Here is a 17,448-nt window from a genome sequence, read left to right on the forward strand (position 1 = left end):
TTTATTGAAGCAGTACATTCCCAAGTTAATTTCCTGTAAAATGTAATATAAATCTTCTGTAAATATAGAACTAAACATACAAAAGATTGAATATCACTTTTATGGCCAGTTTAATTTTACTGTTGAGTATATTTTGTACTTTAATTCTTTGAAGAGTTGAAATAAAATAGTATAGAATAGAATAGAATGAAATCGTTCATTCTTTTGAGGTCCCTCTTAAAAGAGGGATGTATCTGATATGTACAGTGTAAATTAGAAAATCTAACGAACAACAGCTTTTATCACGAATTAGGACGCATTGTTTCGCCTTCAAAGATCAAACCGGCCGAGCTTCGAGGCTTTGAAGCCGGATGCAACCAGGATTCGGTAAATTGGGATCTCCGGGCAAATAAAGTGCGCGACTACGATTCAAATTTAATGGTTTTCAGATAGTCGTGTCTCGTTAGGGAAGCTAAAAGTGTAAATTTCGTTTCGGCTAATTAATTCAATTAACCACCATAAAGGGAGACCGTTTCTTTTAACTAGATTATAAACCGCTTCTAATGGAGATTAAAGTGCGACTAATTAAGGCGAATTTTTGCTGAAAAATACCTTTGTTACGTTTTGTGGTGAAAACATTTTTTTTTTTTTTTTTTGGAAACAGTAATTGAATTTATTCAACACATTTGAATGATCGTTCACCTGTAGATGTACGGGATGTGACGTCATTGAGAGTGCTGATTGTGGAGGATATGCGTCTGCAAAGGGATCCAGTCGAGAGCACTTCCCGCATTCGTTCCCGAATCAAAGGCGACTGGATCCATTAAAACGGAACAATTCCGAACGAAACATCCGACGATAATCTACACCCGTTTAACCGCTGATTGTCAGTTCTTTTTTGTCAAAAATGAAAGGAAAGATACTTTTTATATGTTGATTGAATTTCTTTTTTTTATTGTTGATAAAATATGAGTTTTTATATGTAATTATGAGGGTCCGTCATACTCCATGTCCGACAGTTTGAATAATAAGATATTTGACTAAGCGGTTTTGACATTACCGGACAAAAGGAGCGAGACATCAAGAAAAAATCTAATTTAACCATAAAGGCCGATAAAATTTTCAAGTATAATGTCACATCATTCAATTATATTCAATTTACGTGTTTTAATGTTGAACAGATATAAAGAGATTTATTTTTCTTAATCCAAACTTCTCTTTGAATTTTCCCTGAAACTTTTTAACCAATTACCGAATTCTCCAGAGGGTGCTTGATCAATCTTAATAAGTATTTTCACCATTAATAAAACTCATACGTTTTGTATAACTTTTTTAATATTTAATTTATTAAAACATTTTAATTTTATTTGATTATAAAATTTTGAAATAAATATTGGTGTAAACATTTGCAAAATTTAATTAATTTTATATGATTGGAATTAAAATCAATCTGAATTTAAATTTTATATTTTGTGCTTGATAAAATAAATCATTAAATTAATATGATTCACATCTTGCATTAAAAATTTTGCCCTGATTAACAAATTTCTGTTCGTAAAAAGTATAATAAAGATTAAAAAAACAAATTACATAAGCGAAAAATACTGAATTTTTAAATTATCCCTTGCAGAATTTATAAGACTAACGAGCATTAATCAATTTTAATTATATTGTAGTAAAAATTGATAATTACGTAATGTTGCAATAATTAAAAATTAATCAAGCTGATCTAGTTTTAATTTAATGAAGCAAAGAGGTAATTCTGTTCTTGCTTTGTTGTACAAATTAGATTAGATTAGTTAATTTATTGGCATTTGAATAAAAACTCATTAATTAAAAAATGTTCAATAATTTATTATAAACATCATGTAATATAATTAACAATATTTACAAAATAAAACAATTACAAATAAAATATAAATAATAATAACATAGTTTTATAATTACAATATGCATAAATAAAATAGAAGAAATTATGTACACTCACTACATATACAATGGTGGAAAAAAGTATGGAATATTTTTAAAAATGGGATTTTTTATAATCTAATATTGCCGCTTATCGTTTTCTCTTTAGGTCTTTTTATCGGATACGTTTTTGACTTGAAAAAAAGTATGGAATATTATTTTATTTTCGGTCATTTGTACTTAAATTCTTGACAAGGTTACCACATAGTAACATTTAAACACATTTATTTTTCACTTAAATTTAAGAAAAAAGTTGTTAAGTAGTTAAGAAACCACTGCTATCAAAGAATAAGAGTGTCCCGCCTGACATTTGCAAAATCTCACTTGTCTTGGACTCTGGAAAAATAGAAAATTATCCTTTAGGGTGATAAAAGTAAATTTAATTTGTTTGGGTCGTGTAGCAGAATATTTGTGTAAATAAAAGATTCCAATAGTTAAACATGGTAAAGGAACCACTGAGTTGGATCCTCGATTCAAGTGGAGAGTAAGATGGATCTTTATAAATACAGGGACATATTGGAACACAGCATGTTTCTATTTGCCAAGAAAGAGATGCCACTTTGTTGGATAATTCGATAAGACAATGGTCCCAAACATACAACTAAAATTATTAAACAAAAAAACATCAAAAGGAAACAAGAACTTTTTCGAAACATGCAAGAGCAGTGACAATAATTTCCTGTTGATTTAAATTAAAGGCTACGCCACAAAATATTGAAATATCTGAGTTATTATTAATTTTTTAATGAATATTAATAACATATTCCATACTTTTTTGCAGACCAAATTGATTTTTTATTAGAAAAAAAGTAAAAACCTGTGAATATAATGATCATTGTGATTAATGGACCAATCTTACAGTAAATTAGATTTGTTCAGATTTCCAACATTAAGAAACATTTGTAAGCAATAAATATTCCATACTTTTTTCCACCACTGTATATTAAAATTATTTAAATAAAATATTCTATAGACATTTATTGTAACTGTGAACACTGCTTATTGGACAATTGATAATAATGACATTCAGAAAATTATTGTTAATTTCCACATTAATTAACCAAATCAGAAGAGTCTTCACTAGATACTGGTTGCCTGTTTTTCGGTTCCATTTCCGCAATACTCGTGTTTTTCTGGTGGTGCTTCAGATGTTTCAGGAAGGAGGAATTAAACGAGAAGCGGTCGCCGCAGAAGTCGCAGACGTACGGCTTTTCCCCCGTGTGCACACGCATGTGCACGTACAGGTGCGTCGTTTGTGCGAACCTTTTGTCGCACAAACTGCACTGGTACTTGCGCTCACCTAAAATCATTCATATAACTATCCGGCAAAACAATTTTATCAATCCACCTGTATGGGTGCGGAGGTGACGTTTCGCCCCGTTCGAGTACGGGAAACTCTTTCCGCAGATGTTGCAGAGGTACGGCGTTTTTCTGGATTTCTTGCCGATTTCGTGGATCTTTTTGTGTCGGTTTAGGGACGACCGTCTCTGGTAACTTTTGTCGCACGTGCCGCATTTGTACGTTTTGTCGGCGTTGTGGATTGTTAGGTGCTCTTTCAGGCGGTAGAATTTCGTATACGACTTTTGGCAGAACGTGCACAAAAATTTTTGTTCTATGGAATGAATGTTTTTCATGTGTTGTTTGTATTTTAATGCCTGCAATTATAGTTTCACAGTCTTAACAATCAGAAATTGAACAAAAACATACCTTATCAAACTCGGTTTGACATAAATTACAAGTAAAAAATTCCGGTAATACAACTTTTTCACTGTTGGGGTTAGCAATTTCAATATCTTTGTTATCATCATTTTTAAATTTATCTATTTCTAGTTCAACGTCTTTTGGGTTACAGAATAATTCAAAATTGTCTTCATTTTTGTTTGTTATTTCGTTAATTGATTGGGTAAAAGTTGACTCCATCATTTGTTCCAGTTCTTCTTCACATTTAAACATTTCACTGTCGATTACCGGCGACTCAGAAAATTTAGATTTAGATAATTCCGGGCTTTTCCATATTTGTTGATTTTTTAAAACAAGTATGTGAAATTTGTATGCGGTGTCTAAATATTTTAAACATATGTTACATATAACCATATCTTCTTTTTTTGTCTAAAAAGTATGATTAACAATTATTAAACTATTTAAACGTATAAACGGAAAGCAGTTTTCCATATGAAGATCATGCATTCAAAACCATCATCAACATTTGTTCAAAAATAGATGAAAGCGACTGAATGAAGCAGACAAAATTTAAAATCAAACATTTTGTATGATATTTTATAAAAGGACTTGTCCAGTCAGTATAAAAAAATATAGTTCAATATTTTATACCTTTTTTTGCTTCCTTAACACATCTTATAAAAATCAGAGATACTACTTTAAACGCAATTATTAGTCTACTTTTATTGGCCAAAGTAAAAACACATTCAAATATAATTAGATTTATATTATTTTATTGGATAAATCTACATTCAGTAAAAAAAGAAATATTACACTCCAGAGAAGAGGGAAATAATAATTAACATTAAATATCAAGGTATAAATATTGGTGACATCACTAAAAATTTAAGTTGCTTCCAAAGAAACGATTTAGAATCCTTATTAACAAATATGAAACAATACATTCAATTGAAAATATTATAAGAAAATGTCCTTTTATTGATTTACAAATTGAAAAAATTAGTAAACGACATCCTTTCTTGTCTTCTAGACAGTCGAGTCATACAATATTAGTGTGTCTGGTAGAACAATCATACATCGATTGAATAATCAAAAGTTGTAAGGATATATTTCAGTAAAAAAACCATCAAAAAAGAATATTCGAACATGTCTAAAAATTCACACAAAAATGTGTTAATTATTCTCCAGAATTTTGGTCAAAGAGTGGTGAATCCATGTTCAACAGATGGTAAAAATTACGTCCTCCTAATAAAAGATTGAATATCAGATACACAACAAAACAGTGAAAGATGGTAGAGGAAAAGTTTTGGTTTGGGATTCCTTTTCTTGGCATAGTATAGGACCATTACAAAAAAAAAATGAGTAAAATGGACCATTTCTTATATAGAGGCATCAGAAAAGATACAATGGGACCATTTGTAAACCACAATTTACCAGTTATATGGATTTTTATGTATGATAATGATACGAAACATGTACCAAAAGTTGTTCAAAAGATAGAGAAAAGAAATATTCTCGATTGGTCAGCGTAATATCAGGATCTAAATACAATTTAAAACTTGTGGAACTATGTGTAATCTCAATTAAAAGACCAAAATGCATCAAATTTAGAAGAATTATGGTTATTAATTGAGGAATCGTGAAATTTAATTTCAAACGACCACTATCGATATTTCATTGAGTCGTTTACAGATAGTTATAACGAACAAAGGGTACTCAGCAAAATTTTAACAATTTTGTTTAAAAATGTGTCTAAATTATTTAATAAATATATATTTTTTAAAAGTGTGCTATTTTTGTGATCAATCGCATTTCATAGAAATTATTTAAATTTAGGTACAAAATGAATAATGGTAGAAAGAACAAACTGCATTTTAAATAAAATATAAATTATGTTGACTGCATTTAATTAGAGGAATTCTTTTCCTAATTAACGTCAGGATAGTAATGTTATTTCTCTGGAACACAGTATAAATGTAAAGTAAAAATTGTTTGAATAGAGGTCTTTTGTTTTGAATTTCGTGTTTTTCATCGTTAATAATAATAAGCAATAGTTTGTCAAAAAATAAACAAATCATATTATGTTTAGATACAATTTTTACATTACTTTTTGAATTTCCTCTCTTCTTTCAAAACACGTTTTCTTATATCATCTAATATTATTTTACTACTTTATGTGGTTTTGAATGAATGCTCCTCATAACAACATCAATATAATAATTTAATTAAATTCGATACAAAAAATTGCCCGATCGTTTTAAAATAGAACGAACAGAAACTGTTGGGTTATTTACAATTATAAACTTGAAAACAAATACATAATAAACAAAACAAACACAATAATCTATAAAAAATCAAAATAAACACTTACCACATTAGGTATACAAGTAACCAGCTTGTCCCAGTGAGACATCTCCTCAAAATCGCAGGCGAAAATCGAGACCATTTTAAATTCCTGTCCCCTCAAACATGTAAAACACTTGTTCTTATTCACTGCCATATTTTAATTAGCAGTTTAAATTCAATTCGAAAACAACATTTTTTGTAGGTTATGTGTCAAACAAGCGAAAACATTGTTAGCGATAAAACAGTGCGCCTCATTATCGATCGAGTGCGCGCAATTCCGAATTCAAATTGCCACGGCCACTTATTGTTAATATTCGAAGAAAATAAGCCTTTTAGCCTCTGTCTGCGAAAGTTTTACGCCCTGGCGGTTTTATTTTATAATAATTTGTCAATATCGCGACGGGATACGGTTAATACAGGCGGGAGCTAGCGAGACGGCCAATTTAGTGTGGGTGGATTATTTTATGGGACATGATTAAACACAAACTGCGTGAATAAAGACCTACACTTAAAACAAAGACATTTAATTTCCGGAATGTTTAGGTAGTTTATTATTATAATGCGAAGATGTACTACCGATACTCTCCCTCTTTGTTAACTACTCTTGGTATACCATACCACTTTCCAAATATACTAATTTTGTCTTGTTAAACGATGATGGAAAGTTTAATATTGCTTTAATAAAACAAACACTTTTATAAAATCTTAATGACGTTGAATAAATAATGAAACCACAACTTGGTAGAAGTTCGTTCCTTATTTAATGAAAAGTGAGGATAAACAATAAAGGAGATCTTCAATTAATATATTTGTACATGGAACATTGTAGGAGTTTATATTAAATGTCCAGTTTGTTGACAAGAGACTGAACCAAAATAGCTTTTGACCCCCATAAACCCCAATAGTTCAATACATTTCAATGCAAACATAGGATATTAATCCATACGAGTAGATTCCTCAAATGATAATTTAAATTTAGATATGATGTCCTTTAAAAGTTTAATTAATTTCCTACAGTGGCGGTTCGTGCGGTTTATGTCTGATGAAGTGCATTATATATAAAACAAAAAAAATAATAATAAAATAAGTATTTTATTTATATTTACACTTTATTAACAACAACAGTACAGTGATTTTGTCATGTAAATTTTGTCCCAACTCATTCCACCAGACACACATACAATGAAGTAGTTTTTCAAACTGAAGAATCAACAATGTTCGGGTCATTCGTTTGTGTCGGTATTTGGAGCTATCTCATTGGTTACAGACACACCTCAGCTCCCCTACCATTGAAACAATAGCCTCTCCTTAAACCGCATGCGCAAATGTTAACACCAAACAGAAATATTCAAGATTTACTTATGAATCGTATTGATGCAAAGAGGCACATTCAAAAGTGCCTCTGGTGAATTTGCACACAAGATATTAATTAAAATTTAATGTAAAGCGTTATTGTTTGTTTTAATTGTCGGTTTTACAGCACAATACCCTTCTACATTTTTAAATATTAAGTTATATTCTATTTTAGGTGAGGTACTGCCTCACCTGCCTCATCTGATTATTTTCTGACAAATAAACAATTTGATTATGTATACTTTAATATATTTGCTTTAAACTATTGTGGATTAATAAATCAAATAAAGTTCTAAATATTAACATTAAGAATACATATTTATTTAGAATATTTATTGTTTATGCAGAGTTAAATAACTATAAAATATTGTATGTCTTCTACATATTGCACAATAAATCCTAAAGGCCTTTATCGTCCAAAATAAAAACTGTGGTAATACTCTGGTCTCAAAGCTTTCATAAATAATTTCAAATGTGCAACTACATGTATGATTACACATCAGAACTTATGTTGTAAGTTGTAACATGACCCCTTTGACTAAGTACTTAGCGCAGTTTGACCCAAATTCTATTCCAAAACTAAACTGGAAGACTATATATATGTAGAAATAAACGTTGGCCATCCAGAGGGATTTCGAATCCATTGTTCACAAAGTTACAGATAATAAACTGGTAAAGTGGATGTAAAATATGCATAAATTAAATCGTCTCGTGCGGCATAAATTGTCTTGCATATACATGAATGTGTAATACAATCAGGACCAGAAGAGCTTACCGAACATTAATTAGTGTCGAGACTCTCTTTCTCTGTCTCTGCATTTAATCTACAACTTTAATGTATTAATTCTGTGTGACGATATTGAAACAAAGACGTGTTGAGTAAATATAAATTTAAATTTGTCATCGTTTAAAGAACTCTTTGTTGTTTGCCTAATTGCTAACTGATGTAAATAAAAATTGGACAATGTTTATGTTACTTATCGACAATGTGCTAAATTTAAGACATAAAATCTATATATAGCATATCTGAAATTGATGAGAAACATCGAAATATTTGCACGTGATGTCTACATAACACTTGATGGTACGAAAATCGAATATTGAAAGTCATTCACAAAACTTATTGATTATTGATTGTTAATTATGAATACGTTCGTAATTATTTATGACACGTATAAAATATATGTATATGAACAAAATGTAACATTCGTATCAGATTTCAAGTAAACGTTAGTGATAGTTTTTAGTATTATCAACAGATTTTTATGAGGTAATTACGTTTTCTTACTTCTGTTCTAAACAAAATTTAAGCCAGAAAAAGTTTAGTGGTGTTATTATGTGTTATATTTATATTTGGGGTCCCCAATTTTCCTCCAGTACAAAGTTTTAAGGGAAGCTGTGGTCTATATTACATTAAATAAAGATGTGGAGTTCTATTTTGCATATAGAGTGAATATTAGGTGGGATACCGAAACGATATGTCAAATGTATCAAAGTAGATTTTGAGTGATATAATCCCGAAAAGAAACTTTACACCGTACCACCCAAATAGAAAACCAGACATTTCATTTCATTATTGTTTTTTACTCCACTCTCTTTATGTCATGTGTTTAGTTAATGTGCCTTGTAAATTTAATACAGCTAGGAGGGAATGTGTGGCATTAAAATCAAAGTCAGGTGCCCAAAGACTAAAATTTCATGGCAGATATTTTGGATGTTTGAATTACCCACCAAACTTCTCACTTTACGTCGTTTGGATATTCGAATTATTTGCAAACTCAACTGCCTCCATTTATGTTATTACATGTTGCAAATTGTCTATTAGCGATGTTCATATTAATTTGTTGTCTAGTGTAACATTAAATTTGTGTTACCTTTGAGAATAATTTGTCTAGGATCCCGAAAAAGTCGGAGTTTCTCACCGAAAAACATCAAAGGTCCAATAAATTATTCAGTCCGTGCTTCTAACTAGAAATTGATGGAATGGGAGTGACTTTCCTATGTTGATCATAGCTTAGTATAAATATTTCAAGGAGTAAACAAAATCAATGGAAATCTAATAGATAAGGAAAGGAGGAGGATTATCCCAAACACATTTTTTATTTCGGACTTTATTTCGTTATCTTGAAATATCAAGCAATAATTCAAACTAAATTTAATATTTCACATACATTTAATTAATTTATCAATTGTTTATTTATAAATAATATGTAATTAGGTTTTTGTTAATTGGAAAAACACATAAAAACCATAACAACTCAAAGTTTATCGGAATGTGTAGACCCGAAAAAATATAAATCTACAAATTTTTGAATAAGTACAAAACTAGCAGATAAAAATTAGTAAACAATAAAAAAAAACTGACCAGCCGGAGTACCGATAAGAAATGGAATAATTCAGTATTGCTAAACTTGCAACATATAAATGTATTTTTAGAACCGATTATTTTAAACTCATATTTCCTGTATACAAATATTTTGGATGCATAAATAAATAACGTTTTTGATATTTCTGTGTACGAAGGATTCGGCACAAAATAAATAGATGAAGTCGAAATCAAATAAACCTGATTTTTACTTTTTTAACTGAAGCTACGAATTTTCTGTTATGAAATCCATTTGGCGAATTTAAAATAATTTGAAACACGATAAATTATTGTAAACTTCAGCGCTATTTAGCGTGTTAGGTTGTGGCAACAATATTATCTAAATACTTGAATGGATCAACGAAATATAAACAAACTTATATTTAATTTAGTTTATTCAAGTCCATCAAGCGAATAAGAACATTACTGTGAGTTGTTTCGATACATTACACAACAAATTTTAATAACGAGTAATTATGTAAGTAAAATGTTTTTAATTATTTTATTTTACTATTTTGGAGCATTAATAGATAATAGTCATTGTTTGTTTTTAATTTGTTTTTATTTTCTGAAATGTTTGGGGGTATTAAACCATTTTAAGTATCGTTTATTCACTTAAAAGATGTATGTTACTAAACAAAACAAAAAATACTCAACCTAACCTAACCTAATCTAACTTCACTCAGCCTAAACTAACCTAATATAATCTAACCCAATGTAACTTAACCTATATTAGTGTCACCATATGTCTGTTACTGTTATTAAAATGCATTTTATACTAAATATTTCCCAAATTTCCTCAGTTTAGTAAAATAACGTTGTAAAATTCAATTTTGGCTTCAATAAATCAGTTCAATTTATTTAACGAAAAAATCACTTTCACCTCAAGTTAAAACTCATATATCATTCTAAGAAGTCGAAAAGTTCTTTCAATTGGTTTTCGTTTTAACCAAAACGTCCTTATAATCCGTTACCCTTATCTGTGCGGCTGTTAAAAGGATTGTTCTGTGAAAAATTATCGCTATCGCCGGACAGCCATTTAGAACACGCTTTTTATGCTAACTAGAACAAAAAAAAAAAGATAATGACAATTAATACGCCTACATGAATGTTTTAAATTTGGTTGGATTGAGGTTTATCTCACGTTTTAACGTAAAATAGCTGACGTTTGTTGGCGAAACGTTTCATCACCTCAACACGTTCAACATATATAAACTAGCAACAAAATCCTCATTTGAATTCCCGGAATTAGACAACAATCAAATAAAGAAATGCTTCGGGGAACGTTGGTCCTGAATGGGACAATTCAATAAATAGCCAGAAAAAGGTTTGAATTGAGGCACGTCTCTGATTGTCGAGGAATGCAATAAGTGGTTCAAGGATATTTTAGGTGGGAAAACGAAAACTGATTGAATCTGAACAATTTTTATTAACGTTAAATGCGCATATTTTATGCAATTGAACAGGGAAATGTGTTACAACAAACTGGTTAATATGAAACGAGCACAGTTGAAGTAACTTCAATTAACAGAAGCGTTAATTAAAGCGTATTATGAGATTTACAATGTATTAAATTCAGGGGGAATTATGACATCGCTGAAAATATTTGAATGAGTTTTAAATTTAATAAGCATTTGATGAATCAAAATTAATACCTTTGAAAGCATTATCAATCAACATAAATGAATTTTAATATATTATTTCTAATTAAATGTCTGTATTAATAAAAGACAGTTCAGGGGCGTTCATTCAAAACCAGAAATCTACACGTAAAGCAGTTTCAACATTCATCTGATAAAATTTTATTAGAAATCAACAAATATGGAGAAACCCCCTATTATCTATTTTTAAATTTAACTTGAATTGAAATTGAATTGTTGGACTAATGATTAACAGTTTATTCATTACTGTACTTCACATTAGCCAATAAAATTTATGGTTTCAAGATAAAGAGTGATGGCCATCAGTGCCTTTGTAACAAAAATCTCTTTTATAGCAAATATCTTCATTTCCCTTTGTAAATAAAAGAATGGTCAGCAAAATAATTTATTCATTACTGTACTTCATTACAATAACTAATAAAATTTACGGTTGCAAGATCAAGTTAGAAATTGGACGGTTTAATTTTGTAACAACAAACATTTTGTCACTGGAAATATACATTTATTTAATAAAAAAATTAAAATTGGCAGTTATAGAGACTTTAGATAGAAATGAAAACTTAGAACTTTTAGTATTAAAATTTGAAATTTCATAATGTTCATAATTTGTTAATATTCCATTCCATTTTACTTACTTAAGATATAAGTATCGTATATCATATAATGCTTTATATGTCAGTTGTATAGCTAAAGATGTAATGCTATATAAGTATGTCGGTGATTTCACCCATCCAAGTGTTTAAGGCGCCCAGCACACTGCGCATGCGCCAGTCATGAGCATGTCGGTAACGCGAACCCATAAGATTTCCCCTACCAATGAGTGCGCAATGCGGCTAAAGTAGTTTTCACTTGAAAAATCTTAAAGAATGATATTTTAAAAAATTATATTTTTGGTAGGTCCGGAAGATGCGGGCAAGCTTCAACCTATTATGCGCCGCGACTCTGATGTTCGCATTGGCCAGCTGCGCGGAACTGAATAACGAAGCGACCGGAACGGGCAATTACTACGGCGATGCCGGCCGATCGTTGGAACCGCTGAACGTGGCCGCCGATCCGGAGACCATCAACTACTTGCTGCCGAGATTGACGGCCAAGTACCGGCCAAACAACGACTGGACAGGAGTCACCGATCCACGCTTCTATCTCCTCACCGAGATGGAGTCCAATGATATTGACAACCAGGTGAGAAAGAAGTGGCATCGATCAAACTCATTGATATCAAAATATTTATCCGGGACATAGAAGCTTAAAACAAAAAAAAATTGTAAAATTCATTCGATAATGCAAACAGAACTGTACTATATATGTATAAAGGATGATTGTTTTTGTTAGGGAAACGCTGGCGAATAAATCCATTCAAGTCTCCCTTCCGCCGAGCTAATTTAACGATAAATATTTGCCTATCGAGTCGATTACATTTCATATCCCGACATTAGGATAATAAATTCTAATATAAGTGAGTGGTTTGTGCCAACAAAACGTGATCAATTCAGTCTTTATGATGCGGACGTGGAAAAAATCGTCGTAAAATAACCATTCATAAGATTATCTCCTTAAAGCAAATTGACGCAAATGATTTTATCAAGTGTCAGATTATCCTGTGATAAAATATGATTATTTAGCCCTTGTATCTTTTTACAAAGGTTAATAGGTCACCGTTTTTTTATTTACCCTCTCATATTACATATTACGTTCAACCCTTCAGAAATATATATCTAATTTCTCCTTCATTGAAATCGCATTTCCTTTGATCACCCCTGCTTTGAGTAGTAAAGCAACGAATCGAATAGGCACTTAACAATATAAATCTGAACCCGTTCACAGTCAGAATTCAAGGAATCCTCCGATTTAGTTATGTTTATTAAAAAATATTTTGATAATCTTTTTCATTGGAATCTCATTTAGGGTCACGGATCGTTTTGTGTAATTCTTTCAAAATACACTAGTAATAAATCACTATTTGGAAATTATGTGGGTAATCTCAATTAATAGATAAACGAGTTCATGTTAATTAACATGAGTTCTTTCATAGTATTAAATTAAATAGAGTAAGTATGCGCATAAAATACGAGTAGTAGAACAAAACGTAGGAATGATGCATGATTGTTTTCAGTAGTAGTTGCACAGTAGAAAGTATAGATTAAAAAACAGCGTCAATCAAATTCAATAATAACCCCTTTTGCATCATTAGTTTAACATGCATGTGACACTTTAAGGTGATCTAACGAGAATGTTTTTTGTTTTTAGGTGTCGCATATAAGAAAACGTGCTGACGATAGAGCCGTTTTGTCGATCCAGGCTCCAGTTCGAGCTCTCTACGATTCCATGCAAAAGAATAAAATGAGGAAATTGCTTCTTGCCAATCGACAATTATTGAACAATCTTAGAGATCAATACAATTAAACGTTGCAAAAGTATTAATTTCAAGTCGTCTTTTTTCAGCATTTATTTATTTATTTATTTATTTATTTATTACATGTATTTACCATGACAGATTCTATTTTATATGTTTGTAAAGAAATTTACTATTTATTATTATTATTATTAATATATTTTTAATATTACTATTAAATATGGCGTGTGTGTTTATTTTATTTAATTAACGTTTAATAAACAATATGAAACGCTTTGTAGAAATATATTTTTCACAACGATATCAATGTTGCACAATAATTAATTGTATTTATTAACGTCAACGAAGAATTGATTTGAGAAAAACCTCTCCCAACGTCACCCATTATTAATAAACATCGTAGTTATATTCCTAATTAAGAAAACAGATAATTTCGTCCATGTTGTCATAAATTTAATTATTTCGATGATTAAAACGAAACAGGTGCTTAAGAAGTCTTCGCCTCTTAACTGCCTTTATAATAGACAATTTTCAAAATTTACAACAGAAATAATAAAAACTAACTATCAGTAGAGCAGTATTTTATAATGAACCTCTCGTTTACCTTTATTCGTCTGCTCAGAACAAAATAAAGCGACGCAATCTTCAGGTCTTACAGGAGCTTAATGTTTCTGACGGAGAATCCGAGTCAAAGGAAACACGGAGCACTTTTTTCGACAATAAAAGCTAATAAATAAAAGCTGCATGAACATGGCGTATATTTTTTTCATTCAGGTTGTGTTACCATTATGCAGCAATTTCGCGACAAACACGTACGACTGTAAAAAGTTCGGATAAAACTAAATTATTTGTCCGCCTCGAATTGAACTACATCATTATTTTAATACATGTTATGTGGAAAATGCTGCTCTCGTATGTGATAAAACTTTTATGTACTATACCCATGGTTACATTAGTGGTACTTATGATCTGTGTATAATTCGGTAACAGGAAAATAAACATGGACGTCCTTTAAGTTCGAAAGTAAGTAATTTGCAATGTAAATAACACAAGACACTCTACTACCAACAAAACCACTAAATAAACTCTCACTGCTGTATAAAGCCTTTTTATAATCTGTGCACCACAACTAACACACAAAAATGTTTATGCAACTCACAAAGACAACAAATGTTTTAACATTTTCAGATACACGACATTATACTGCCACTTCAGCAGCACCTGAACTGCTTACACACTAACACTGCTGTATGCTTTCATTTAACACTAAAACACCACATAACAATGTTTATTAAAACTGTTACACTGTGCTTACTGTGTGTTTAAATAAAATAGTCTTAATTAAATATTAATAATCCTTTGTTTTTGTTTAGAACCACATGGGAGGAAAACTGAAGAAGCGCCAGAACCACGTGCTGTCCTTCCAGGAACCTAGACACATGCTGAATCGTCATCTGGAGAAACAGAAACACGAACGACAATCTGAATTGAACAGGAACTTTTTGAACAACTTAGTCGACTATTATTAATTTAATCTATAGTTTAAAAAAGAAGGCATGCTCAAGTTAATGACCATTAGAATCTTACAGATATTGTTAGTTAGTAGGAAGATTTTTATGTATTTTAAGATTGTTAACAATAAATGAAATGGGAATATCAGTGTTTAATTTATCCTGTATTTGGATCCCAAAGAACTAATTAATTGTATTGTCTAAAGAGAGGAAGAGAAAGAAATTCTGATTATAAAAACTTCTGAAAGAAAACAATAAAGTTAAATATTATTACGGTTTCAATCAATATTGATTAATTATAAAAGTTTGCAGAATTTTAAACTTTTGTGAAACTTTTATAAGTACAATTATAATATTATTAACCAAATATAAGTCAAAAAGTGGAAATAAAAATTAGCATAACAGATATCTGTTGGGTTTATGGAAGACACTTTCAGCATTCATTTATTCAAGGAATTGTTTTTTTCTTTAAAAATGCTTACGACACGTTTAAAAGAAAACAGCTTGTAAAAGTGCAAAAACGTTCGATTTGGGAATCCACACTTGATTCTCGAGTGAATGCTTGAAACTCCCAACGAGATTGTAAACTTATAAAAAGTTTCACTTTCTGTTGATTTTTTTCCCTTTTTCCACAACACTTTCATGAGTGGAATCGTCTGGGGAGCAGTTATCAGCTTGGATTACTTTTTAAATGAAAGAGTGCATGTTTCTGTGACTTTTGAGGGGGAAAAAATTATATTCAGAGAACAAACATTTTGAGACACAGCATCTAGTACATGTGATACCTGGAAGTGTATTATACTTCTTTCCCAATTTTATAACTGCTATTAAATAAAAAATAAATTAATTTTAGTTATTCACCTTTATTAATTTATCTTTATTATAAGCATTTGTGTATATTTCCAGAACAATTTAAGCCCGGAGGCAAGGAGCAAACGTGCAGGTAGACTGGGTGAGCCAGGCGCCTCTCTTTCCATAGTAAACTCGTTGGACGTCCTCCGCAACCGACTCCTGTTGGAAATCGCCCGGAAAAAGGCAAAGGAGGGAGCGTCCAGGAACAGACAGATCCTCATGCATCTCGGCAAACGGGCGTTCTATCACAGGAACACCGGCATATTCGACAATAAAGTATAAAATGGATATCACATAGAGCTATAAGCAATGTTAATAATTTTTTTACATATAGAGGCTTCAATACCGCAAACAACAAATAGTCCATATCAAAAATAACACCTAGAGCATTTGTTTATGGTTTTGAAACCCTTTTCGTTCAGCGGGGATATTTCATACCATTCGGATAATGTGGGTTTATTTAATTAAGTTGATATTAATTCCCATCATTTGTACGTAGGTACATAATTTCAAATCAATTATTGCTGAGCTGAGGTTCTTTTACAAGCAACAAGGATTAAAAATTACTTAGATCTGGTGTGAAATGACCCCGTTAATTATATGCAAAAACCAGATATATATAAATATTAAAAAATCAATGTAGAAGACTAACATAGAGTAGTAAATGGCCCTTGATGTTAACAACAACTAATTCCAAACATTTATTCCTAATCAAAATCGAAATTGATGGGACCAGTATGAAACGAGATGAAGAACGGATACTCTTTCCGCCAACTTATTGTTTGTTAATGAACCACTTAAATGTCCAATTGATTATTTTATCATTTGGAGTAAGTTGTTGGGCAACACGTTCTTCTTCTAGCTTTTACGGCCTATAACTCTATCAAAACTAAAGCTTTTCTTCTTCCAACCATTCCATCATTATGTTAGATAGATGTTGATATTTTTTTAAATCGTGTCCACAAAATTTATCTGTGGCTAAGAGTGTGTTAAAAATGGAAATACCTGACGGAACGTGGACATACAACGATAGAAAAAATTCCCCTAACATCAATATATTGTTATTATTTTGATATGCAATAAACTTGTGACATTACTCGATCTTTGTCCTTCCCATATTTATAAACATTTGAGTTTGAAATGGTAGTGGGTTTGATTGTTTCAATGTAAATTTGACTTTTTGGTGTTGGGGACTTTTTTTGCAATTTGTGTATTAAGTTTATATATAGCAAATAGAATGATATTATTTATTATACAATCTACTATTTTATAATATGTTGATGTTAATATTTATTAGAATATAGTTGATATATGGTAATAATGTGTATGATATGTACAAAAAAAAAATAAATGTAATTAAAAAATAAAAAAAAGTTCTGC

General features: G+C 30.6%; 2 protein-coding genes across 5 annotated transcripts in view; one reads left to right on the plus strand and one right to left on the minus strand.

Annotated features, from left to right (window-relative positions):
- The window catches only part of LOC109596127 (uncharacterized), a 57,220-nt gene extending 39,776 nt beyond the window's left edge, over positions 1-17,444 (plus strand). The window contains exons 1-3 of one of the 4 annotated variants that reach the window (XM_049966721.1): positions 10,099-10,169; positions 12,250-12,534; positions 16,123-17,444. In XM_049966721.1, coding sequence (XP_049822678.1) covers positions 12,259-12,534; positions 16,123-16,350 — 504 coding nt within the window. In that variant the 5' untranslated portion in view covers positions 10,099-10,169; positions 12,250-12,258 and the 3' untranslated portion in view covers positions 16,351-17,444. Of the gene's footprint in view, positions 1-10,098; positions 10,170-12,249; positions 12,535-13,599; positions 13,887-15,078; positions 15,360-16,122 lie in introns of those variants that run through there. The other 3 variants (XM_020011606.2, XM_020011608.2, XM_020011607.2) reach the window with 3 other exon arrangements.
- LOC109596125 (zinc finger protein 69 homolog B) lies at positions 1,813-6,167 on the minus strand. The gene is made up of 4 exons (XM_020011605.2): positions 5,999-6,167; positions 3,655-4,056; positions 3,296-3,602; positions 1,813-3,247 (listed from the first exon to the last, which is right to left on the minus strand). The coding sequence occupies exons 1-4, from the start codon at positions 6,125-6,127 to the stop codon at positions 3,000-3,002; spliced, it is 1,086 nt and encodes a 361-aa protein (XP_019867164.2). The 5' UTR covers positions 6,128-6,167; the 3' UTR covers positions 1,813-2,999.
- Positions 17,445-17,448: the final 4 nt, after the last annotated feature.

Source organism: Aethina tumida, chromosome 4 (genome assembly GCF_024364675.1).
Source record: "Aethina tumida isolate Nest 87 chromosome 4, icAetTumi1.1, whole genome shotgun sequence".
Classification (NCBI taxonomy): domain Eukaryota; kingdom Metazoa; phylum Arthropoda; class Insecta; order Coleoptera; family Nitidulidae; genus Aethina; species Aethina tumida.

What these genes read in the sequence shown, in the direction of transcription:
- LOC109596125 (XM_020011605.2), bottom strand. Translation starts at nt 6,127, where the DNA reads ATGGCAGTGAATAAGAACAAGTGTTTTACATGTTTGAGGGGACAGGAA. An exon ending in GTCAAACCGAGTTTGATAAG is followed by an intron (nt 3,603 to 3,654) that starts GTATGTTTTTGT and finishes CTATAATTGCAG; the next exon opens with GCATTAAAATACAAACAACA. An exon ending in TCACCTCCGCACCCATACAG is followed by an intron (nt 3,248 to 3,295) that starts GTGGATTGATAA and finishes GAATGATTTTAG; the next exon opens with GTGAGCGCAAGTACCAGTGC.